The sequence below is a fragment of the Mytilus edulis genome, chromosome 4, assembly GCF_963676685.1.
Source record: "Mytilus edulis chromosome 4, xbMytEdul2.2, whole genome shotgun sequence".
Classification (NCBI taxonomy): domain Eukaryota; kingdom Metazoa; phylum Mollusca; class Bivalvia; order Mytilida; family Mytilidae; genus Mytilus; species Mytilus edulis.
The window spans coordinates 82,233,282-82,260,074 of NC_092347.1; the positions used below are offsets into that span (position 1 = coordinate 82,233,282).

The 26,793-nt window shown below is 32.0% G+C and overlaps 1 protein-coding gene across 4 annotated transcripts; it reads right to left on the reverse strand.

The window, feature by feature from the left end:
• LOC139520731 (probable inactive protein kinase DDB_G0270444) lies at positions 1-25,275 on the reverse strand. 4 transcript variants are annotated; one of them, XM_071313652.1, is made up of 5 exons: positions 24,875-25,275; positions 14,584-14,744; positions 8,683-8,915; positions 1,558-2,146; positions 1-288 (listed from the first exon to the last, which is right to left on the reverse strand). In XM_071313652.1, exons 2-5 carry the CDS (start codon positions 14,738-14,740, stop codon positions 80-82), a joined length of 1,188 nt encoding a protein of 395 aa, XP_071169753.1. In that variant the 5' UTR covers positions 14,741-14,744; positions 24,875-25,275; the 3' UTR covers positions 1-79. The 4 variants fall into 4 exon arrangements, with proteins under 4 accessions (XP_071169753.1, XP_071169750.1, XP_071169751.1 ...); XM_071313649.1 differs by lacking the exon at positions 24,875-25,275 and adding an exon at positions 20,631-20,830; XM_071313650.1 differs by lacking the exon at positions 24,875-25,275 and adding an exon at positions 19,372-20,491.
• Between the last annotated feature and the right edge of the window lie 1,518 nt (positions 25,276-26,793).

Consider the following 26,793-nt stretch of genomic DNA (forward strand, 5'->3'; position numbering starts at 1 on the left):
TAAACAAAATGATGATTTATGATAAATACACAGAAAATGACCAAAAACAGCACAAAATCAAAGTAACATTAGGTAACAATCATTCCAGCTGGGAGGATTTTGTTGAAAAGCAGGAGAACATTCTACGAAAAGAGTTTCTGATTCCACGGGATCGTCGTTTAGGTTTTATTTTGTCCTTGGTCACATCGTATTTCTGGTCTTTACCACTTTTACCCTCTGTAGGAAGACTTTCTGTTTGGGTTATGTCCTCTTGATTTGCCACAGCTGGTTTACTGTCTTCTGGGTGCACTAAAAAGAAAAACACACCTTCATTACTTTGTTCAAAATTTAACTAAAACTATTGGCATTATCCATTCGTATATCAGAAAATTCAAAATCGAATATATTCTGTTTAAGCAGATTTACTGTTTTTATTTGCATAAAAAGTTAATAAGAAATGAAATATTGGCACGCTTTACTATTTTACCTATTAAAATCGAGATTTTATTGAAAGAACAATGCAATGTTACAAGACCACATGCCTACAGAGCATGGGATGTGTAAAATGATCGATTGTGTTAATATTTCAGAGATAAGTTCCATTGATACAACTGATATGTTAAAATAAATGACATAATTGATTTCGAACTTAAAATCGTGTTAATTTTCTCTATCAAAATGAGATCTTTTGAAGTGTCTCTGTTTATACTATTGATTTTCCTGTGTGTGGTTGTTTTCTGCGGGATAATTATTGCTTGTCAAACATTAAACCCATTATTTGCATGTTTTATGGAATCTAATATCGCAAACAATCATTTAAATTAGTTTATATGATGTAAGACATGTAAGAGGTGAGACCAATTGTTTGTTATTTTTGGTACAATTGGCCTGACCAATTGACATTTCATTCATTTCAAATACGTGTTTGCGATAAACAATAAAAAGCTAATATCAAGGTTGGCAGTTCTTAACCAGATTTAAGGGCATCGGGTGATCTTTTATGATTTATATACTAATAAATGAATTTTGCCTTTAAACGCAAAATCTAGATGAAAAACAATATGTTATGATGAAGATGAAAAACATGAATTTATAGAGTAGAGGAACACACAACTGAAGTTCACTGTATGACATCACGAGCGAAAACTGTTATGGTATAAACAGTTGTTCACTACAGTTGTATATAAAAGACTGCAAACTTTACAGGTTTTTTGTCACAAATGATAATTCAATGTTATGATTAGCTGCCTTTGCCGGCACATCATTTTTTCTTCTTTCATTTACATGCACATGTCAGTAGCCCTCGCTCTTAAGTTCGTTACAGATAATAAGTATTTGACTGATTTGATTTGATATAATAAAATTAAGAAGGGAAATTGGGAATATATCAAAGAGACAACAACCAAGAGATTTTCTCGCTAGCTCGGACACACACTCCATAGCTGTCTTTTTTAATAATAACATGAATTAGAATATTCTATCTTACAAGTTACATTCGAAATAGCATATCAAGCTGTATTCTTTTGTGGTATTTGAACGCGTCATATGCAATTCTTATTGAAGTTTAATTTAACAAACCTTTTGCTGAATGGTTCTGTATTTTGTTCTCCGATGCTTCCTCCTCTTCTTCCTTATCAATCTGGCCATTATCATCTTCATTTGTTTCTTCTTTGTCTTGATTTTCTAGGTCTTTGTCGATACCTTCGTCACTGTCCTTGATTGAGTCTGTTTTTTCATTCGCTTTATTTTCTTCTTCAACAAAGAATTCGTTCTTCGCATCGTTGCAAATATTTTCAACAAACTTTTCTGCAATTTTCTCTAATTCGTCATTTGATATGTCGGGTGATATTTTTTCCACTTTCTCTACTGCAATCTCTTCAATTTCATTCTTAATTTCACGAAATTCTTCGCTTACATTCGAAGTTTCTGTTTTTGTAATGTCTTTGGCATCATTTGTATCGTCTTCTGTAACTACGTTTTTCACCTCTATATTTTCAACCGACGTTAATCCATTTTCCAATATATTTTTTGCCTTTTCTATTTTATTGTCAGCGTCATTCATAGTGTCAGATGCAACATTTTGGGGTTCTTCATGAAAGGTCGAAACACTAGAACTTTCCATCTCAGGCATCTTGAGTTTTGGTGAGCTACAAACTTCGTCGATTAACTGGAAAATAAAATAAGAACATATGTCGCATTGTTTCTCTTTTCTTTATACTCTGTAATTACTTATTACTCTCTTTGAGTTTAAACAATTAGATTAATAAATTATTCACTAATAACAGCTTTTTCATTAGTCTATAATTGTTATTCTAATCAACAACTAGTCAGATTATCCTCGATTGATGAATTATGCAACGTTTTAGGTATTCATTTTTTCGTACAAACTTATGATATGATATAAGAAGAAAAAAAAAAAAAAAAAAAAAAAAGTTCTATATGATATTAATATAAATTACAATATTCAGAAGTAACTCAATAAAATTAGGAAAAAAATAAATGCAATTATGTGATAAATATCTTCATAATTCACATATGTTAAAATACTTTACCATACAGATTGACAAAATATTTAAGACTAAATTAAAACCTTTTTGATATCTGTCCACGATCTCATTTTCATCTGTTGTTTTTCATTTTACTTAAAAATTTCATGCATGTCTAGATATTATATAAATATTTACAAAAGATTGATAATCTATAACACCAAATTATTTCATATTTCTTTTGAAAAATATACCCTAAAGGAAAAGTAATTAATAATGTTGAGTATGAGGAACATAATTATAATAGGAAAAATGGATTGTTGCATCAGAAATTATAAGAAATGACCAGAGGTGGTTAATTGTTTAAATGTCTAACATTTTTGAATAAGGGAAGTAATTCTAACAACGCAAGAAAACAGATTATTAAATAGATAATAGGTGACAATCTCTATGTGTCACCCTGAGGTTCAAATGTTCACAGTACCATCTAGTTCCTTCAATATTACTCAGGATATTACATGGTTTTAACTATGAAATGTGCCAACTCTTTAAGTACTTGTTGACATGTACGACTATGTGATATTTTTAAATTATCTAACACTTAATCCCATGGTGTTCTTCAAAAAATCTTATTGTGTTTGGGATAAATAGATGATGGGTTAATTACATTTACACAATTTTATACATAATAAATATTTATATCACAGAAACAACATTTGTTTGGCTACTCTTTCTGCATGGATAGAAAGTCTTCCGCCGGAATGATGACACTAAGAGCTTACATCTAAATGCAATACATGTACATAGTTGGCGCATTCTGTCATTTCACAATAACCACCAGATAAATTTTTAAAGGAACATACATATAATAAGAAGATACAGTATGCATGAGTGCAAATGAAGCAACTCTCCATCCAAGTAACAATGGGTAAAAAGTAAATAATTATAGGTTAAAGTACGGAGCCTGGGCTCACACAGAAAAGCAAGCTATGAAGGGCCCCCAAAAATGACTATTGTAAAACCATTCAGACAGGAAAACCAATGGTCTAATCTATATGAAAAAAGGAAAACTAGAAACACTTATATGCAGTCTATATTGAAGAGAATTTAAAACAATCACATGTTTTCAACTAAAAAATTAAAACAGGGTATCACCGACAAATTACCGTTATTCGGCACATTTACAAGTAGCGAGACAGTAAATTGGAAACACAGAGTACAAATCTACTGCAAGCACACGATTGCGAAATTAACAGTTTCCATCCTATCGGCTGTGCTGATAGCCCGTGAAAGGTTGTGTTTCTATGAACACATTGAACAAGAAAACACTATGTGAAACTTGACAATAACACCAAAAGGAGCTTCGGTATTTTATTTGTATCCAAAGATCATGACACTGGGATCGAAGGCAATTGTCAAATTACGATCTGATTCCCCTAGGTATTTAAATAAAATTGTTCATTCAATGTAACAAGAATAACAGCTGCGCCAGTATAGTACTATATGCCCGATCACAAATCTGAATATCATTCATGTTATTGAATGAACAAAACACTTTTAAGGTGTGAAAAATCGCATAGGGGTTCGTAGAAACATAGGAATAGATGCATAATTTTACAATATATGTCCGATCACCGGTTCGACTGCTCTGAAAAATTATGAAAAAACGAAAGGAAGGCTTTACCATGATAATGGAACCTGACATAAAATGTGTCAACATTTGGATTTGATTGATTGATTGTTAGTTCCTTAACGTCCAGTGGTAAATATGTCATGCATGTTCAGGACGAGCACAAAATTTGGAGTATGAATCGTTAAATCATGAGTTTTTCTCCCGTCACAAACATGGACTGACAGCGGAATCCCATATAGACAGACGTGTAATTTAAATTTTAGTTAGTTAGTTTTTTTAAATGACTTGTGTGTTTTCATCAAATATGATGTCTATGCACAAACAACGGCTAGATTGGTTTGCGAGAAAAGGCAGTTATTGCAGGTAATTTTGATAACAATTCTTTTACCCTAGCTTCTACAGATTTCGTGCCAGTAGCTAAACTTAAAAGACGGCCAGTAACTCCAAAACGGGTTGGCGGACTTTTTCGTTCTTACCATTTCTATCGTTTTCCAGTTTTTCTCTATAGTTGTTATTGTTTTGAAGATATTTGATAAAACTACAAGGAAGACAACATATACAACAAACAAAGCAGACAAAAGATGATTTCAATCCATTGAAAGAGTATATCTTTAAAGAGACGTTTATGGATGACGTATGCAATTAGTTCGCATGGCTATATGATAATGTACCAGGAGAGTTAAAAGGATCCTAACAAAGAAATCTGAACATGATCTTCTCCTGAATCATTACATTTCCCTTGCATAAGAAACCAGGGAAATTCTTTCGAATGTGTAATCCCCAAACTAGCTTTATGAAAATATAAGCAATCCACTTTTTTTAGAACTCGTAAAACGGATTATATACTTATGAGTTTTTATCGTGATAGGTTTTCAATATGTAACTGTACGTTTTAAGAAAAAATAATGCCGTCTTAAACACTGTTCTTAATTCGAATGACATTTGTTTTAACTTCCACTTGGTAATAAAACCGATTGAACATCGATTTTTAATATACACTTCCAGTTTTGTATGGTTTTATAATTCTACACGCCATCTCTTTCCTACTGATTAAATGTGCTATGTATATACAACAATAAATAATTGTGTGAACTTAAAATAAGGGAAGTTTAATGAATTGTCAGTTTGCCTATAGAAAAAGACAATAGTCATTTTCTCTGCTTTGTATTTTAACAAAGTATCATTTTTATCTATTTGAAAATAAATTGTTATTTGGTGTGTCCAAATCACTTTTCTGAATTTAACTTCACTGTCTCTTTAATTGCTTAAACGAAACAATTAGCCCGATAACTAAGGATGTATAAATACTTGACCACTTTAAAAACTATATGACAAAAAAGCCAAATCCACCGAATAAAACCTTTTTTAAGGGAGTTTTAACCTTCAAGGTTCTAAATAATTTCATCATCATAACGAAGAAAGCTTAGAAATGGGAGATTGGGGTAGACGTGAAGAGATAAGATAAAACGTAACAAGAAATTAGTATATTTTAAACAATTCGATCAAAAATGGTGATTTTTTTTCCAACGTAAACAAATGGACATTTGATGTTTTATTTAGTAAATTTAAGACTTGTTTTTGTTTTTACAATAACATTAAAATTTTTGTGTCTAACGAAATCGAGAAAAAAATAAAGGTGTGATGAAACTGTTAGGTCATAAATATGTAAACATTGATGAAGCTGAAAAAAGGTTGCCAATCCAAACATCGTGTTTTTAAAGTTAAATGTGAGCAATAACGTCATTCAAACAATTATTATTTTTTTTGCTATCCCTTATGGCACGTAACATATTTTTTTGCCATCTCTTATGGCACATAACATTGTATTAACAGGGGAAACACTGTCACTTGTGTTTTTTGTGAAAAGACAGTAAATATTTCAGTTTTCCTACACGAAATTTGAAGGCTTCGAACATTATTCATGAAGGAAAATCTCGACATTATCAACACTGATATCCGACAGACTCAAAATTTTCGAATTCAAGGGACAACATTTGGCCTTATTATACACTCCTGTAGAATGTTGTTCAATGAATGTATAGCATCTTATAAATCATTTACAAAATGGTGTTAATCAATATAAAATTGATATCTATTAAGTACTTTTAAATACGATTTTCTATAATTATCCGTTATTATTCCCTTTAATAATGTTTAAATTATTTACGTGGTACGTAAGACATGCAAGAAAGTTATATTCCCAAAAGCACCAGTTATTCAGAAAGTATGCGACCTGTTAACCATTTATCATCAAATTTTAAAACCAAAAACAGCCTAAATTAATAATCGCACAACATCATGAACATTGTAAGAAAATTCCCTGATTAATATAGCCATATGTACATCAACAGCCAAATTTTAATTTTCAACATAAAAATGACGAATGAAGAATAGAAATTGGTCACTTCACATCATCAGCATGGCATTCAATATTATTCAATCATATTTAGAACACTGAATAACATTTTAATTGATTATTATAAAAAAAAAGAGATGTGGCAAGATTGTCAGAGAGCTGAACATTAAGAACGAAACCAAACCAAGTCAGTAATATGACAGTTGTTGTCCATTCGTTTGATGTGTTTTGTCATTTGATTTTGACATTTGATTAGGGACTTTCCGATTGAATTTTCCTAGGAGTTCAGTATTTTTGTGATTTTACTTTTTACCAACAAATCCATAAAGGTATGGTTGTTTTGCAGTGGGTCAACAGGGGTGAGTATGTTTTGCAGCGGGTCGACAGGGGTGAGTATGTTTTGCAGTGGGTCGACAGGGGTGAGTATGTTTTGCAGTGGGTCGACAGGGGTGAGTATGTTTTGCAGCGGGTCGACAGGGGTGAGTATGTTTTGCAGTGGGTCGACAGGGGTGAGTATGTTTTGCAGTGGGTCGACAGGGGTGAGTATGTTTTGCAGTGGGTCGACAGGGGTGAGTATGTTTTGCAGCGGGTCGACAGGGGTGAGTATGTTTTGCAGTGGGTCGACAGGGGTGAGTATGTTTTGCAGTGGGTCGACAGGGGTGAGTATGTTTTGCAGTGGATCGACAGGGGTGGAGGGCGATGATTTCGACTGACATTGGAAAATTAGTTTATTGTCCCTGTTAATTCTTTTCCCTCCTTTTGGGTATGAACAAAAGGGGTTCTTTAATGTACAGACCTTGGTTATCTCTTTGTCTAACCAAATGTATATTCCGAATTGCCAAAAAAAAATCTATTTAAGTATTAGTTTTTTAAATTCGGTCGGTGAGAAATAAAGGGATCACCATATTATTTTTAGCATCAACAGTATAAATATCATATTTGGATGAAATATTGATTGAAACAAGAAAATATAATCAAGCTCAACATCTTCATATACACTTTAGAAACTGGCTAGGAAAGACAATTTATTTAATTTCAAGACGCCCTGAAGACATTTTCAATCGATTCTGAGGATTATATTTGACTGCAGACTATTCTGAACTGAACATTTATTTTCTGGTCTTATTTTACATGTAACTATAACCATGAAAAGTTCTGATTTTCGTATTAACGAAACTGGCGTAACAAAATGCAATCGCTTTCCTTCGTAATGTTTCAGAAAAACATTTGACATTATGGAATGGAAATAAATCTGAAAAGCTGAGTTGTGTTTGCAAAGTCTAAACTGAGTCAAAGAAAAAGTTTATAACTGAAAAGGTACGGTGATGCATTTCGTTCCCTTTTCCCCAAAAGAAACACCTATGCATGTACACTTGATATCCTTAACCTTAACCCAGTATCAGCATGTCTTTCAATACTCAAGTAAGAAAAACATGTATAAATTTGCCTTTGTTATATGTTCTTTCTAACGATAACTTGCAGACAGTTTTGACATCGAACTGTCGCACTGCATTTAAGCGTTTAGATAAAAAAATACAATTAATTGGTTGTTCATCCATTACTTAAACAGATATTCAGCTTTATTAAACTATATGTATATTGGAAAAACGTTCTATAGAAAACAAATCAGATCAAATAAAAAATAAAATTAATAAATTATGTTATCTCTTTAAAATAATATGTTTTAAAAGTGATTAATGATCATTTATCTTTTGCCATATTTTTTCATGGGATTTCATATTTTACTGTAAAGATTTGTATACCAGAATTGATATTATGCTGTAAAGCGCTTAGTGTAATTTCGATTACATAATGCGCTGTTGAAAATACGGTACAATAACAAATAAAAACACGACTCATATCACGAGTTGCCATATTGATTTATATCTTTTAAACAATAAGAAATCCAACAGCATTGAATTCGATAGCTCCTCAAAATGCCATCTTCAAGGAACCTAGCAATTTAGAAGTTGAAGAATCTGGAATGAACATATATACATATATCCATCCCTTCATTTTTCGAAACCAGTCCATGACTTATGTTGCGACATTTTTACATTTGCACATGGCTAAAAATACAGATGTGGCAGGTCGTTTAATTGCAAGAACAATATTTTACAAAATTAAATGTTTAGGATCGTTATCATGGTTATACATGCATGATCCAAATACATGCCAGAATTCAGTGGATTGTTTTTAGAATGAAATGAAATAATGCATACTGGTACCTTGTCAACAACACCTTGGATAACAGCAGTAGATTCGTCATTTGAGTCCGAGGAGTCGACCTCAGACAACATTGCTTCGAAAGTATTATCAATGAACTTGTCATAATCTTTAATATCCTCCTCTTGTGGATAATCTTCCTGGACTATTTTCTGTGCCGCTCGAATGATTCCCAGAATATATTCCGAAAGTGTTTGTACATTTCCATCAGGTCCTCTGACCTTTGGTTCAGATTCTAAACGAGAAAATAATTTTCTGAAAAATTTAGTCAACATATTCGATATTTTTTCACATTTCTCATATGTATGAATGTATATTCACCGTTCAATGCGAATTAAAAAAATATAAAAGTAAAGAAATGAGAAACTATAGCAGCTGCGACAGATATAAAATGAATATGTAACTTCCAGTCAATCGATTGTGCATACAAACGTGAAATGTCATAACAATGATGTAGTCTTACGACAAGACATTTCGATATTTTCTCACCTACTGTATAGGTGTTAACCTGATATATATTGGTGATAAAGTTGATTTTAAAATGTAGATGTACACGGGTGCATTGACCTGTCTTTATACCATTAACATTTATACCCACTCTTATTTATATTTGTTCCCGCTCTTATTAAGATTTGTACCCACTTTTATTCAGATTCATACCCACTCTTATTTATATTTGTACCCCCTCTTATTAAGATTTATTCACGTATTGGCATGAGTGGGACATGTGGGAGATGATTTAAATCACACACAAAAATGTAAAATACAAAAGTGTTAAAATAAGACACAGAAGCCCTTTCCTAGATTTACCATCATCTGGAACGCTCAAAGCCGAAAACGTGTCGCCAATTTTTCGACACTGTTGATGATCTATATGCCTAAAAAGGAAGACAAGGTAAAGACGTTCTAAAACACAATATACCAAATATTCAATATGCAAATATTTGTTGAAAAATAATGTAAACAGCATAACTTTGTAAAGAATGATACACAATAGTTATTCGAGACAATTCATATATATAGCACAAGATAGTATATTGAAATTTTAACCTTAAGCTACAAATTTTGAAAAAAACCCCATAGGCTAGACATGCCTATAAAATCCGTACAGAATCCTTTATTCAGAAATACACACTTCCTTATGTTGACAAACGTATAGACGTAAACCGCTGGCATCCATCTAGCACTCGAGGATTGGTCTGCAGTTGTGCAATGCAGTTTTAGGATAAAACGATTGAAAAGAATCAGAACTTACCAAAAAGATAATCAAAAATTGAAAGTCAAAGAAAAAAGAGAAAAACAAGAATAAAAAAGACACAAAACAACCAGAAATAGTAGTGCAACATTATAACATAGAGAGACACGCTATAAAATTCAGAAAACTAATACACTGAGATACATAAATTCCATCAAAAGCCGACAGTGACCGAATGTGCTCCGGAAAGGCAAATAGATCTTTAGATAACCGTCGTGTTGCTCTTCACAAGTAAACAATCGTTGGTAGTCGCATTTAACGGTGTCAAAATGGAGGAAATCAAATCTCTTCTAGAAGGAAATGACTAATAAACTCTTAATTCTTTACGTATTTGCATGAATACGATTTAAATATCGGACCAAACACAATTGCATTGGAATTAATGAATTGCCATTAAATGATAATCACGTTTCTTTATAGCTCCTCGTTATCTTGCTTGATATTTTTACTTCTAAGACGTATTCTGTCATCCAAGGAATTATAAACTCGACACAAACGTAATACCGGACAGTAATAATCCGGAAGTATCCACAAAGCGATTTTCTTGCACGTAAAGTCATGATAATCAATAAATCTGACAAAGCCATACCGGAAAAACATGTTCATGTAGAAAATTTAGTCTTTCGGTCATGATTGTATTTTATGATACTAAGAAGGAAGCCATTATAGTTTGTAAAAGACTTTTCTTATTACAATTTTATTACGTTGCGAAATTATCAAAGTAAGTAAACCGTAGGTTTATATGCATCAAAATGGCCAGGTTATTGGAAAGACATGATCCGCAGATTTTTATTATTTAGACTATGTCATGTCTTGCTTTTATACAAAAGAAGCAATTTCCTTAATAAAACTGTTACCATATAAATCTATATTCGTCCAAAATACCGACTACTGGGGTTGCATAAGTGTAAGATTATTTGAACTCTACCTGCATGACCTGTCAATAACAACTTTCAGAATATTTTTTTATTATTTTTATTTTAAATAACACAATTTGAAATGTCTCTGCGTTTTTTTAAACATAATTTTTTTTTTTATCATATTCTAATTCACTTGTATACTAGATAATTAACTTTATACCAAAACATTATAAAATTGTATTCATGAACAAATGGAATTATTATCAAACATAAAACGTTACATGAAACCAAACAGTATATATATCTTTATTCTCACAGACCAAATTACAAAGGTATAGAGATAATTATAGATATTTCAATACAATTACATAAATAAATAATGTACGAAAGTAGATAGAGGCGTTCACAATTGTTCACCCAGAAAAGTTCAATTTGTTATTTATCTCCTTAATAAGTTTACATAGCTTATTCAGTTCTGTACATTTTTTAGAATTCATTAATTCATAAAACTTCAATGAGTTTGGTCTATTATATAGTAAAATGCAATACATTGTTTTCTACAATTATCAAAAGCTGAACAATTAAAAATGAAATGGTATTCATCACCAATGGCATCTGAATTACATAATAAACATTTTCTGTTTTCTCTTTCCATGTTTTGCCATCTTCCAGTTTCTATTGGAAATCATGTTTAAAGTTCAAATTTAAGAAATAAGGATATCTGCCTGTCATCCAAAATATTTAAATATTTCTCAAACTCCAAAGTATCTTTTTAAATAAACGATAATTTAATGCTTTTGGTGATTCCTGTAGGCTTGCTAGCCATTTTTGTTTAAATTGATCTATCAAATTCTGTTTGATGGTTACATGTAGCCATGTTTTATTTACAAAAAAGATATTATCTCATACATATGACAAGCCACATGTGTCTAAAATTGATTTGACTTGTTTAAACCATAAAATATTTGTACCATATTTGGCAGTTGCTAAGTTATACAAAATAAAAGGCAATTTGTCAGGTTTTCCAGTTACCAACTTGAACCAATAATTTATCATTCGTAACTTGATTGAAATATCTAATGGATATCTTCCCAATTCACCATAAATCATAAAATCAGGAGTAGACTTTTTTACTCCAAGTAATATTTTACAAAATTTAATATGAACCCTCTCGATTATTGAATTATTTCCAAAACCCAAAACTTCGCACCCATACAGAAGTATTGGTTTCACAATTTTATCAAATAGATCAAGTTGGCATTCAATTGACAGATTATGTACTCTACCTTTTCGAATAATATCGTACAAAGCATGTGTTGCTTTTTCACATTGCTTTTTTTTTAGCTCTTGAAAAATTTCCTGACCTAGACAGTTATACACTAAGATAAGTAAATTCACTCACAATGATTAGTATTATATTATCATACTTAAAAACAATATTCTGCGGTAGTCTACCTTGTAAAAAAATTACAATCTTACTTTTTTGCACATTTACTCTAAGTTTCCATAACTCACAATATTATTAATATAAGGAGTCCAGTTGTCTTTGTAAATCTATCTGAGATTCTGCCATTAAGACAGTATCGTCAGCATATAAAATGACAAACAATTTTAAATAAACATTTAACTCTATTTCTAACTCATAAGAGATAGTGCACAAACCTTCTATATTTTTATTCTGTAAAAACAATTCCAGATCGTTAAGATAAATAGAAAAAAGCAAAGGAGAGAGATTCTCTCCCTGCCTAACACCAATAGAACAAGGGAAAAATTCAGAAAAATCTGATCTAAAGTGAATACGTGATTTGATATTATTGTACATGTTGACAATAACGTTATACATCTTTCCGTTAATCGAGTGTTTAATAAGTTTTGACCAGAGACCAGACCGCCAAACAGTATCAAAAGCTTTCGCAAAGTCCACGAATGCACAATATAGCTTCTTCTTTTTTCTCTTTAGCAACTCAAATAATATGTGAATAACAAATATATTGTCTACTGTGGAATAACCTTTTCTGAAGCCAACCTGGTTTTCATTTAATAATAAATAATCCTCTAAAAAAGAACTCAATCTAAAATTTAAAACAGATGTGAAAAGTTTTCCCAGGCAGCTGAGTATAGTAACTGGTCTATAATTCTGGGGATCAGATTGGTCACCCTTGTTTTATAAAAAGGTATAATATTTCCCATAAGCCATATGTCAGGCAAAATACCAGAATCAAAAATCATATTAAAAAGTTTCACATAAACGGGTATAAAAATGTGTGATGCGCTTTTCATAAATTCTTTGATTATCAAATCATCGACACTGGCCTTTCCGTTTTTCAAGTCTCGTATACACTTGCTAATTTCTTCTGCGGTAATTTCGGAATTTAAAACTTCATTTACACCTTGAATGTCATTCGGCTCATTTGTGACGTCATTTGTATTCTCGGCGTTATTCAATTTTTTGAAAAAACAAACAGTACATCCAATGCTATGTTAGGTTTAATTCTTTTCCCTCCCCTATTAAAAATTTTCCAATATTCCTTCGGATTTTTTGTCCTTAGGTTTTTCATATGTTTTTGAAAAATTTGTTTCTATATTCCCTCATCGATTTATCCATCTGGCGTTTATATTCCCCTTCTTTCTTTTTCATTTCTTCCCTTTTAGATTCCGATCTATTACTGTTATAATTTCTCTTTGCACCCCTGTAAATCTTTCTCTTAGATCTATTCCAACATTGCTTATCAAACCATGGTTTGTTCCCCTTTTTGTCCATTTTTTGTCCTGTACGACAAGAGGCACACCTGTGATTATCGTTCATCTTGTGAAAAAATCCGACCTTTTGCTAATAAGGACTTTTATATGCACATACTATAATTACTTTAATAGGGTACTTATCCTCTATGCCAATTACATGTTAGATGATTCATTAATTTTTTTAATTAATAGCTAAAACTGCAAAAAAAAAGTAAAAATCTACATTTCAGTGGCAATAATCTAAAACAATAGTAAAAAAAATCAGTATAATTTAATTTCACAATTTTAAATGGATGGAGACAAAATATTTCGGCTTGGAAGAGACAAATAACGGAATCCTCCAACAGCATTTTGGTTATAGTGTAGCGAGCTTGACACTCATAAGGCTTTAAGTTCAAGTTACAAGTAAATGGGCTATGTTACCGACTTTGGTAATAATTTGCAAATATACATCTTTGGCTTGTTGAGCTATAACTGAAAATCGAGATTATGGATTTGACGTCCTATTCGGGCAGAACGTGGCTGCGTATTTATACGTCCAACACAACAAAACGGAAGACACAGTTTAGTAAGCCTTTTAAGGCTACTGTCAGAACGGGAGAAGAAGTCAATGGATATTTCTATTACCCAGTTAACTCTTGTTGTTGCTTAAACTCTAGACAAAAGAGAGACCAAAGATACCAAAGAAACATTCACACGCCATAGAGAACGTCATGGCAAAATATGAAAGAAAAAAAATAACCGGATAAAGTCAAACAGTAGTACATAAGGTCAGTCACAATAACGAGAACTAGTATGTCAAGATGTATCACATACTGAATTACAAACTTGTACTAGCTGAGACAATGTATAGTTGAATAAGTACATGCATTCTTATCCTGTGACGCTTGATATATGAGAAGAGTCAGAAATCATTAAAGAGACTCCACTGCAATGATTGGTGACACATTCACTACGTTTCAGACAGCCACTGATTACAGTTGTTTGATTTTGATTCTTTCCAATCATTAATATTTAAGGAAACCTGCATGTATACAGTTTCTTACCGTCTGTCTGAGATCTAGATAGTACTTCTCCATCTAGGATATTTATCGTGGGTTTTCCCTCGTTTTCACTGGCTATAATCTCTTGAGCTCTCTTAACTATCCTTACAATATATTCTGGTATTTGTATGATTTCGCCATCAAAGCACAGCACTGACATATCTCTGTAAAAGGAAAAGTGGTCAACATTTTATTTTCTGACATGATTACTTCATATTATATAGGAGACCTGATTTTAGTGCGTACTATACGTGTGTCTGGAATAACCTTAATGAGGTATGCTCTAGATGAACACATTTGGGGAAACAAACATGATAAAATAATTTTCTAAAATAAACTAATGCAGTATGGGCTTTGCTCATTGTTGAAGGCCGTACGGTGACCTATAGTTGATAATGTCTGTGTCATTTTGGTCTCTTGTGGACAGTTGTCTCATTGGCAATCATACTACATCTTCTTTTTTTATATTAAGAACGTTTTATTTACTTGCAAGAGTGACTTGTAACCGAATAAGATTGCTTGGTTTGTATTAACATGAGCGACACAACGAGTGTCGCATGTGGAGCAGGAATCTGCTTATCCTTCCGGAGCAACTCTGATCACCCGGAGTTGTTGCTCAGTCTTTACGTTTCTATGGTATGTTTTGTGTAGCTACTGTTTGCCTCCCTGTCTGTTTGCCTTTTTTTATCCGTGGCGTTGTCGGTTTATTTTCGACTTATGAGTTTGTATGTCACTTTGGTATCTTTCGTCCCTCTTTTAAATTTACTTTCGTTACAGTTACATAATTTATAAGCTGATCATTTTTTCAACGAAGCACTGACACCTGTGCGGTTTAATATCCTAGTCAATGTGCTCTGGCAGCGGTTATACCATACAGTAGTTATAAAATGTTGAAATTTTGTTTTACTTATTCAAAATATACAAACATGGAATTAGAATTAAACGGTGGAAAAAATGCCATTATATCATTTGCAAAAAATAACTGGACCAAACAACCAAGGAGATCGCAGATTAAACATCTGGATTGTGCAATTTACACCTACATATAACATGTATAATATAGACAGTTTATTGTGTTGTAGAAAAAGAATGTAGATCAATACTAGTAACCTTATATTTGTATAATTAGCTTGAGTGGGAAATACAATTGTAAGGGCTGATTGCAAGTGACATGTCTGCTCTATAATCTGCCAAGAGCCACATTAAATGATTGACACCATGAACTTTAAGCAAGAAATATATATAAAAATAGAGATTGCTTGAACAAAGTAAGAAGTCATCTCAAATAGTATGGTATTGTCATCTGACAGGAACATATAACACCACGAATGCTTAACAGCTATATTCTGAAAATGTGGTGGGTTTCTTTGCTGAATACGTAATCATGAAAGACAGTGTAGGGTGACAAATAGCACAATTGAAAAGAATACGGAGTATGAAATTTCTTCTTAATATGTGCATTTTTTTTTTCTTTCTAGAAAAGTACACTCTTAGCCAGATAATCCAAGTTATTAACTTAATTATCTCAAAAATATCTTCACATGTCCCATAGCTGTCTTAATGTTTGTTTTGCTTCTATATTAAACAGAAATTGTTGAGCAAATTACGATAGTACTTGTTGGATTTATTTGCAAGTAATGCTCCATTATTTATCAAAAATAACCCTCATCTGCATGTGTGCTTTGATGGAAGGCTATCTGCATCCATCGAAGTCTTCCGCCCAAACCGGTGCTAGGCCTGATAATCCTCGAACTTGCAGATATATGTGCGATGGTTTTTCATGTTGTTAAAGACCGTATTTTGACCTATAATGGTGTACAAATTGTGATTTGGATGGAGATTTGTCTCATTGGCACGCATACCACATATTCTGATATATATGTAAGCCCCACTGTGACTTTAAGAGGATCAAGAACAGTAATACAAATGTTTTCTTTACATTGGGTTTTGTCTAGTTCATGTTAGGATTTTGTCATATACACCTGACCTTTATCTCTTTTTCATGATTTTTTACTCGAGGTTAGGTTTTCGTGATAAGGTTTGTTGTTTTTCATATACTACTAATATCATTACTATGCATTGATTGGTCACTATAGGTCACTGTAAGGTATTTTTGTCTGTATGATGGTATTTTTCTGACCTTGACCTCTTTTCAAGGTTCATTTTGAAATGAAAAACTTTCATTTTAAATCCGTTTCTGAGACGCGAAAAGTGATAGGTTACATTTTTTGGGTGCACAGTTATTATAAAATGATAGTAAGTTGTACAGGGCCTACATCAACTTGACTTCATTTTCATGGTTCATTGGTAATTAACAAGTTTGTTTCCCAAATAACTTTAAGTAATACGTCAACTTTATCTATACGATGTATTGTATTATTATGAGGTCCATAGTATTATTATGAGGTGTACATGCACTTCAGTCAAAGTTCATCTGACTGTTACTTGATTTTTACGCATCATTGATGATGTTTCTGTTATATCCGTTGTTAGAATTTGTTCTTAAAGACTTTCAACATAAAATGTAATCATAAACAGAAAAGCAAGTGAGAGAACTCTTGCTGTATCATATACAGAATATTGTCAAACATTGTCAAAACCTGATGATGCTTTGTCTAAATTTTCGTATAATGTTTTAACTATTAGGCTTTATTTCCGTTCTTCTTTGGTCATGGGATGTTGAGCAAATCATGAAAAATCGTTGGTTTTAGACATGTAAACCACATTCTTTTTACTTATGAATTGACATCTTCCTAATTTTTAGTCCTTGATCCAGTAAATGAATAATCAAATATTTAAAGTCAATCATTGTACATTGAAGTTTCTACAATATGAAATGTTTAAATGACTCACCGTGCACAATCATGAGCATCGTCAATTTAGCATATTTACATCATTATAATGTAAACATTTCAAATTTTGAAATTGATTTGACTATTAAAGTTAAATATTGACAATATTCTTCACATAATCATGGTGCATATAAAATGCAGGAGACCATAGAATGATATTTTATGAAGTGATCAATTTTACGGTAATTTTGTCATATTCGCATTCACAAACTGTTAATTCAATTATAATATTATAAAATGCAAATAAAAATGAATACCGAAGCAGGTCTATGGTCTTATATAAATAAATCCGTACAAGAATTTACCAATATTGGTGCCATATTTCACTCAATCAATTGTAAACCGTACACTTGCATAACTATTGACTGTTTAGTACTCTGATACAACGAAAGAACCCTCCCCCCCCAAAAAAAAATAAAATAAATAAATTAAAAAAACCTTAAAAATAATACACTAAGTATTCTATAATACGACGTTTTATAGAATTCTGAAACAATTCAGTTCATCTGTATCTGATACAATGAGGATTACTATTGAACACTGTATCTCGAATCACCATTCCTCGGTTTTTCATGCAGATCAGATAATGAAGATGTTATATAATAGAAAAGTTTACTTATCTGTATAAGACTCTAGGAGAACTATGGTCCCTAGGTATATTTTGCAGTTGAGCTACCGACTTCTAACATGAAAAACAACCCTCTAAAACAAGTTGACTTATTTATAACGAAAAAAAAACATGTTATAATAATGATGACGAGGCGAGGTGAACCCGAGCTGCATCGCTGGACTCTTAATTCAGGTTATATAATACTGAATAATGTAGCATGCTGGTTGCTTATATTCTGCAATTATGAATGTGCTTATAAATGCGCAGTGTAAATGCTCCTTTGCGACATTGTTTGACATGATAGTACTAAATATTTGATTTCATATGATATGTATATAAAGCATTGGTTTAAAGTTTAAGGTTAAACCCTCAATGCTTTGCTCAATGATTTGTATTGGAACGTTGTTTTGAAATATCGGAGATATATCGTTTACAGTACCGGATCCATGATTTTGGAAAAAAGGGATTTTTTTTAACTCAGTTATGTGAAAATATAATCGTTTTTCAATTAAAAATTGCATTAACCATCTATGGTTCTCCGTATCAGAGCGGGGCTCCTCTTCATCCATCGTCATCGAGTTATTTTTAAAACAAGGCACCGATAGGATTTATCTCCAAAGATTTATAGGCCTAGGTTCGTTATGCCAGATCAGATATCCATTAATATTAATAATCAAGACAGATAAGAAAGATTGCCATCGTCTTTTGTTGACCCAACAAAATATACCGTGTATACTAATATCAATAGTCGATTTTTCAAAAGACTTGGCAACAGCTGTTTATAAGATATATGTGCACGCTTTCTCTTATTCACTTGTTCGACACATTATATGTTTTCACATTGCCATATTGATGAATAAATTTGGAATATTAATTTACACCATGGTATTATTTATTGTGATCATTGTTATTCTTAACCTGAAATAAGGTCAAATTTCTCAAAGTGTTCTCCTCCAAATGATTAAAAGCTATCACTTTGCATTTAAAACAAGAAGATTCAAATTAAATACTGTAGTATACAAATACGTGCTCAATATCTAGTATACCAAAAAACCCAACTGTATTATGTACGACAGAAGCCAGATTCAGTGGCATACAGCAGTTGCTCGACCCACCATTGACATTTAAAATTAAAATTAGTTGTGAAAATAATGGGACATATACGGAAATAGTTATCGTCTTTACATAAAAGAAGGAAGTATAACTTATACTGAGATATTTTTTCTGAGTATTTTTAGCACAACACATTACATTGTACATCTTGAACAGTAGTTATTCTTTCATTTTTCTAACTAAGCCCATCAATCATATAAAAATATCATTACTTACAAATATATAGGTTATTTCAGATTCTGCCCACGATAAATCCGAAAGAATGAACAAGTTCAATTTAATTTCCCTTCTCTGATGTGTACATACATCAGACTTTACGCTAGTTTGACGTTTCTAAACAGAACTTCCCTAAAGCTAATGAATTTAGCAGCCACACGAAAATCACTACTTAATTTCAGTTCCTAACAATGAAATCATTTTCAGTATGGTAAATCAATTTAATGTCGAATGTTTCATTCTCATGGTAAATCTTATCTCCAGCAGACGATTTAGTCACAGGTACTTGTCCTGGATTCTCGAACTCTTTGTTGAAACCTCAAAGTTGATGCATATTTGATTTGTAAGTACTAGTATTATAAATTCTTTCCGATTGCCCTTTGATTCTTCAGTCACAAACAGGACTACAAATAAATCTAACAAAAGCTGACACACATATATGTATAATCCGAATAATATACAATGTTTACGATTTAAAAAATAGCGTGAAGGATTATATTTAAACTAAGTATATAACCTTTTATCTATCCTATTTAATAATATACTGTGTAAGAAAAATTAATGACCCACTACACTATTGACCGAGGCAAGCATATTATTACACTAAAATGTACATTCATCTCTTTGTTGTAATTATGCAACGTTATGAGATCTTATGAATGTTATACTTTACATGCTCTTTCACAATAAAACTTGAATTGTTCAAGTTCTTTATGATCTAAATCAATATTATAAATTTTAAATTCAATTTAAAAGTGTCGATGGGATTTATCAGTTTTATATGCATGCACAGTAAACACACGTGTACTTATTGTCAGCTGAGCAGATGTGTGGGGAAACACATGCTGCGTGTTCCTCCCGCTTCTGTAAATACACTTATCATTGATAACAGGCTTATTTCTTTTACGCTAGATTTGCGTTTCGTATCTGTACTTTGTATGCTTTCATTCAATGGTCTCAATCGAAAACAATAATAAAAAAAAATATGAACCAAAGTGAGCAAAATATTGGTACCATGTTACCCAGATGATATAGCTTGCTGTTATTAAGCCAAAAAACTGCACGCTTAATTCCTCGACTAAAAATAATACGGTGCATCTAGAAGAATGCAACCCAAAATGATTTTCAGAGATGAGTCAGACGAATTTTACACTAAATCTGTTTGCTGTAAGACCTTCCTTATCTAATTCTTTTGCACCTGTTAACTTCGAATTAGTCAAAATGATATTAAATATAAAAATGTTAATGTGAAAACTTACCTAAAAGACTGCTACAATTAAACTGTGTCACATCATCCATCGATTTACTAACAGATTTAAACATCCCATGATTAACGAGAGCGGTAAGTAATTTATATGCTATTCATATGTTGCAGATCGATGGAGTTGTGAAAATGGAAAACAAGTGCGACAAAACATATGTAAGCACATTCATATATACTTATGTGTAAAACGAGGCCAAGCCAAGGTGACTTTTGATACCATAAACCATTACGTTACACTTATAAAAAGTACTCATTTATCTGGTCAACCGAAGTTTGTTTGTTTAAATTACCGATGAACCTAAGTTAATGGCAACATTTTAAGGACAAAACAAATATTTGATAGTGTATTGGATCTTTTTGTTTCTCTCTCGTTATATAGTATCGGACATTTAATAGGTTTTATATTTGGGATATGCATGTGTTAATGGTTAAATTAAAATCCTCATCTATTTTATTTAATTTATACAGTTTGAAAAATTCTTTTACATTTATTTACTAAATAGAATCAACTAGAAATAACTATATAAAGATGCCATGTTGAACACTGGAAGTTGAGCAACAATTAAAACTATAGTATGCAAAATAAGAAAAATAAGGCCTTTTAAAGCCGACCATATGATATGGGGTTTTCTTATTGTTGATTACCTATAATTGTTTACATCCACTTTTTTTTCTAACTTATTAATAAGTGCATGAATAGAATATTTTTTTTTTTTTTTTTTTTTTTTTACCACATCTCCTTATTTTTATATTAAAATGTTGCAGGCAAGCAAAAATTCGTTAATTACAGCTAAGGTTTTCAATGCATTCCTTGGGCAGAAAATCCCTAATATGTCGACAATTATAAGTTTTGTAAGCAGTTGATTTATATCAATTATATTTCATGTCAATAATAGTACATGTATTTAAGTCAAAAATCCATTACTGAATTTACTGTACAACAACGGTAGTCAGTCTAGTGTCGAACTGTGTCAAATGCGTTTCATTATTTAATTAGAATTTGTAAAAGCTCAATAGTTTATTTCTATTTATTAATGTCGAATCTGTTCAGATCCCTGGTGTTGGACTATTTAGAAGTTGTCACAAGGGAAAATAATTGATTTTAATATCAATGGAGTAAATTATTCAAGATTACATGCATTGTGAATGGTTTATACCGTTGTTACTGCCTCATTCAGATTGATTGAAAACGAACACTAAGTGGGCGTTAAATACGGCGAAACGTAGAATAATGATGGAACTGCAATAAAAAGTGACAATAATGGGAACTTATCAGGGATCAAATGAACAAGTTCACAGTGTTTTATTAATCTCGACTAGTCAATAAAAGTTAAAATATTTAAAATTATTTCTTTGGTGTCAATATTGTACGGCATTATTGGTTCGATAATAAAGAAGGGTGTTCGGTCTGTGTAATACATGAAACAGATTGTATGACTGCAATATAAACTTAATAAATATAATTAAAATACTTTTTTTTGTCATTTAGTATGTTTCATAAGAATCCGTACCTTTGAAGACATTCCAAAAAATGATTTTTTTTTCGAATAAAATGCAACTTTCAAGACAGCACGTGCTCCTCGTGGCAACGAACCAACAATGCACAGGACTAAACAGCGAAACATTTGGTATAACTCGTAACAGTATGTTTGTGGCATAAGAACTAACTGCCTATTTTAGTAATTATATAAGGTTGTTAAAGCGTTAATCGTGGGCACATTATACAAAATGTGCTATAAGCTTCGGAAAAAGAAAGATTGCTATAAAATAGTTAAATTTTGCTGTTGGCAAACCATGATGGCACCCATATAAACACATTGTTTTTGTGGCCTAAAATAAAAACACAATGTAACGAAGAAGTAACATTAAAATTATAATAAATGCACACATGGAAAATGACGAGAAATTTTTATAAATAAAGCAACAGTAGTATATACTGTTGTTCAAAAGTCACAAAACGATTGAAAGAAAACAAATCCGGGTTACTAACAAAAACAGAGAGACACACACCAACTATAACTATAAGAGGAAACTTGAACCACGAAACAACAGAAACACCGAAATGCAACAAAATACAAACTGCAATGCATCATACATAGAAACAAACTATTAGATAACAACTGCCATTTTCCTGACTAGGTACAGGACATTTTAAGAAAAAAAAATAGTGGGTTGAACCTGGTTTTGTGGCTAGCCAAACTTCGCTTTTTGGAAAAGCAAAACGTTAGTGTTTGTTGGACAAGGAGCGTTTACAAAAAGTTGGTGATCGTTTTAATAATCCAATGAATTTTCTTTAACAATCTTTATTTTTTCAGACACAAAACGATTTTCATACCAAGGAGCCTTAATTGCGATTTGGAAAACTTATTCAATACAGATATTAACGTAAATATTATCGAATAAATATGAAGAAAAAAAACCTAATTATTCAGAGTAACTCCTCCTTCCAACGGTTTCCTGCTTACTGTGTGGTTTTCTGCTTACTGTGTGATTGTTGTAGTTTTCAAGATTGAGACAGAACACAAAAGTGGTAAGGGTTACTAATTTAATTCAAGGAAAGGACTTCTGTTGTCTGAGGGAACTTGAAACAGGACACATTTTACGGTCGAACTTATAAACTATATTTTAAGATACAGTTAATCATATTTTTGTTTCAATTGAAGAAGTTAAACAAGTATAAATAGATTCATAAAGCTTTTAATCGCTGAATGCAAACCTTACAGGAATTTCTGAGGTTTAAACCGACCAGAGCAGGGATTAATTATTGATTGATTGGTTTATATTTGATTAATGACCATTGGCAAATATTGCATGCATATTAAGGAGGAAAAGTAATTCTACTGTAAACCGGTAAACAAATGAAGATTCTGAGAGGTCGATGAGCCAGAAAAATAAATGATCAAATTTTACTGCCTCTTCGGAAATGAAACCATGTAGGGTAAGACCTTCAATTTTGATCACAACATGCAGCACTGAAATAGGTTCAAATAAAAGAGATGTTGAAATAGTTCTTCTTTACGAAGACTTTGGAAGTTTCGCTCCATTACTCATATCGAATTAAGTGTTTCCCATTGTTATCGTAGAGTTGAAAATTATTGTAGGTCGAGAGTCCGTAGCCAACTGCTTAGCCGCAATATATAATCTGATAAAGTAAAGTAACTCTGATATTATTTATCAGCCCAACTTGGATGTGTATTGAACCTAATGACTGAAATTGTGTTTGCATAACATCTAGTGGCAAATATTCATTTAAATATTCAGGACGAGAATAAATCTTCCTGCATCAAGACAATACCCAATTCATTGAAAAGTAAATTCAATGGTTCATGAACATTATATTTTTTTTTAGATATATATATTTCTTAAATCAGCTAAACCTTTGCAATTACAATGGTAAAGAGACACTATATGACATCAATGAATACAGACTTAAATACACAAAGCAAAAAACTTCCAGAAAGCGTGGCATTCTACCGACACAAACCATCGGACGTGGTTGCGTACTTATACATCCTAACAACCGAATAGGCGCCTCCACCATGGATTTGAATTTTCACTGCCGAACTGGAGATGACCATTGTACCGATTTTATTTATATGTATCAGAGTAAAACCATAGGTTTTTTTGGAGTTCCATGGAGTCTTAGTCCTTTAGAAAGCGTGGAAACGGACACTTGTACATAGTTTACATTTTTTTTTCTCACTGAACCAGTGTTCAACATGACCTATATTTAGTTATGTCAAACATACTCTTAACATGTAGTAAGTTTATCCGGTTTTGATTATCATGTCCGTTATGTTCAATTGTAAGATAGTGTAATAAAATATGTACTGCATACGTCATAACACTTTACAAAACTTGTTAAGTAATTCGTTACTTGTCTGTTTTATCTTGTATTATTTTTCAGCAAGTTTTTTTTTAAACTCTGTTGTGTAATTAAACGTAAATGTTTTAAGAAAAAAGTAATGATCCAGCAATTTTTAAACGATGGGGGCGGGGTGGTGGGATGTATGGTGTTCCAACCATATGTCCCTATTTAAAAGCATTGATCGTCAAAAAGAATTCCAACACCACCCCTCCCTTGGATCTGCAATTTGATAAACGACAAATTAAAACTGTATTCTTATTGTTAACAAAACTTGTATACATCAAAGATACATTTGTACGTTCATATCCTTCTGAAATAACTAGCATATTTAATTTCTTATTAATTCACGAGTTGAATAAACTCAAAATTACCTTAAGCTCTCTTGATAAATCCCAATCCAAGACGTTTTCTAATGATCAACAAGAAGTATTCCCAGTAGAACTCCTACAATTTCCAATCTATCTTAATTAAATTCCAAGCGATGTCGTGAGGTTCTGCCACTAATGTTTATACGTAGCCTTTCTGATTCTGTGCTGGAAAATAATCTGTAGAATTGTATGAATTCCTGGTTAAATTTTCGATATATATTGATTAAGCTGTTCATTAAAGGGATGCCTATAACAATTTAAGTCTACAGAAACACATTTCAATATGTCGGATTAGCTCATATGATACTTATTAGTAACTATATCCATTTTGCGGAAGGATAATTCACCGGAAATTTGAAACATATTTTCCCCTAACGCAGCTCTGTGTATTTTATATACTGTTCATTTCTTAATTACGCCAGTCTAGCGATATAGCTACATTGGTATTATATGGCTTATATCTTCTCGTCTTCAGGAGAGATTGAGATACCGTTCGCTTCCTTAATATTAAGTATTTCAAAAGATACAGGAAGACTAAAGCAAAATGATAAGGGGTAAACTACAACAGCTCCATAAATCAGCATGTACCAGTTAGCTGTGTAATGCTACGTACAGTTAGTTCCTAATTTTTTTCTCATAAGAACATATGCATAATTGTTTCGGGATGTAAACTACGTAGCCACATATGGTCAAAAGGGATGTCAAATATGATGCCTCATAGTAAGAGAGAGTGCCAAAAAGACTATAAGCAAACATTTATTATTCTATCAGAACTAGTCAGTAACATGATCTCTAAATTGTAAGAAGCAGAAGATATCATTTGAAAGAGTATTGATGCGATAATTATGATTTTGGTTCTACTTGTGTCGTATAAAAAATAAAAATCACAATAATACCAAATGCCGAGGAAAAATTCAAAACGGAAAGTCCATAATCAAAATTTTAATGGCAAAATCAAAAGCTTAAACACATCAAACGAATGGACAACGACTGTCATATTCCCCACTTGAAACAAGCATTCAAAATTTTTCCAATGTAGAAAATGGTGGATTAAACTTCGTTTTATAGCTAGCTAAACCTCTCACTTGAAAGACATTTGCGTAAAATACCATTATATTGACAACGATGTGTGAACTAAACAAACAGACACAATAGGTAAAACTGTTTTAAATTGGGATACAGCAGTCAACATTATGTTATAATCTTTATCACTATAAAAACAAACAATTATGTAGTTAAGAAACACAAAAAGTCATATAGACCCATCTTCGCTAGCCAAGGGTTACGATCCACTCCCGTTCAAAAAGTCATATAGACCCATCTTCGCTAGCCAAGGGTTACGATCCACTCCCGTTCAAAAAGTCATATAGACCCATCTTCGCTAGCCAAGGGTTACGATCCACTCCCGTTCAAAAAGTCATATAGACCCATCTTCGCTAGCCAAGGGTTACGATCCACTCCCGTTCAAAAAGTCATATAGACCAATCTTCGCTAGCCAAGGGTTACGATCCACTCCCGTTCTCTGGAGTGGATCGTAACCCTTGACTAGCGACGATGTATAGACCAAGCACATTAGTAAAAATTAGAGAAAAAGAAAAATTACTAAAGCACAAAACGGGACGAATAAGTACAGAGACATCTCATATGTAACAAAAATTTACCATAGCACAATTACGGGATGTATAAGTACAGAGCCATGTCAAATGGATATAAAACAAATCAGATTAAATAGTAAAAGTAACATTCATAAAGACAAATAAAAGAAAAAACAGTATTTCAAATTAAAGTTAAAACAACTAATAAACCAGTTGAATAAAAACATATTGCATTACAATGACAAGTTATACCAATTGAATAAAAACTATTGTATTAGAATGACAAAATGATGCCATTTTAATAAAAATTATTACCATTTTAAATAA

Excerpts from the sequence above, each read along its gene's own strand:
- LOC139520731 (XM_071313652.1), bottom strand. The coding sequence starts at position 14,740 with ATGTCAGTGCTGTGCTTTGATGGCGAAATCATACAAATACCAGAATAT. Across the intron at positions 8,916-14,583 it reads ATCTAGATCTCAGACAGACG|AATCTGAACCAAAGGTCAGA; the intron begins GTAAGAAACTGT and ends TTTCTCGTTTAG. Across the intron at positions 2,147-8,682 it reads TCCAAGGTGTTGTTGACAAG|TTAATCGACGAAGTTTGTAG; the intron begins GTACCAGTATGC and ends TTTATTTTCCAG.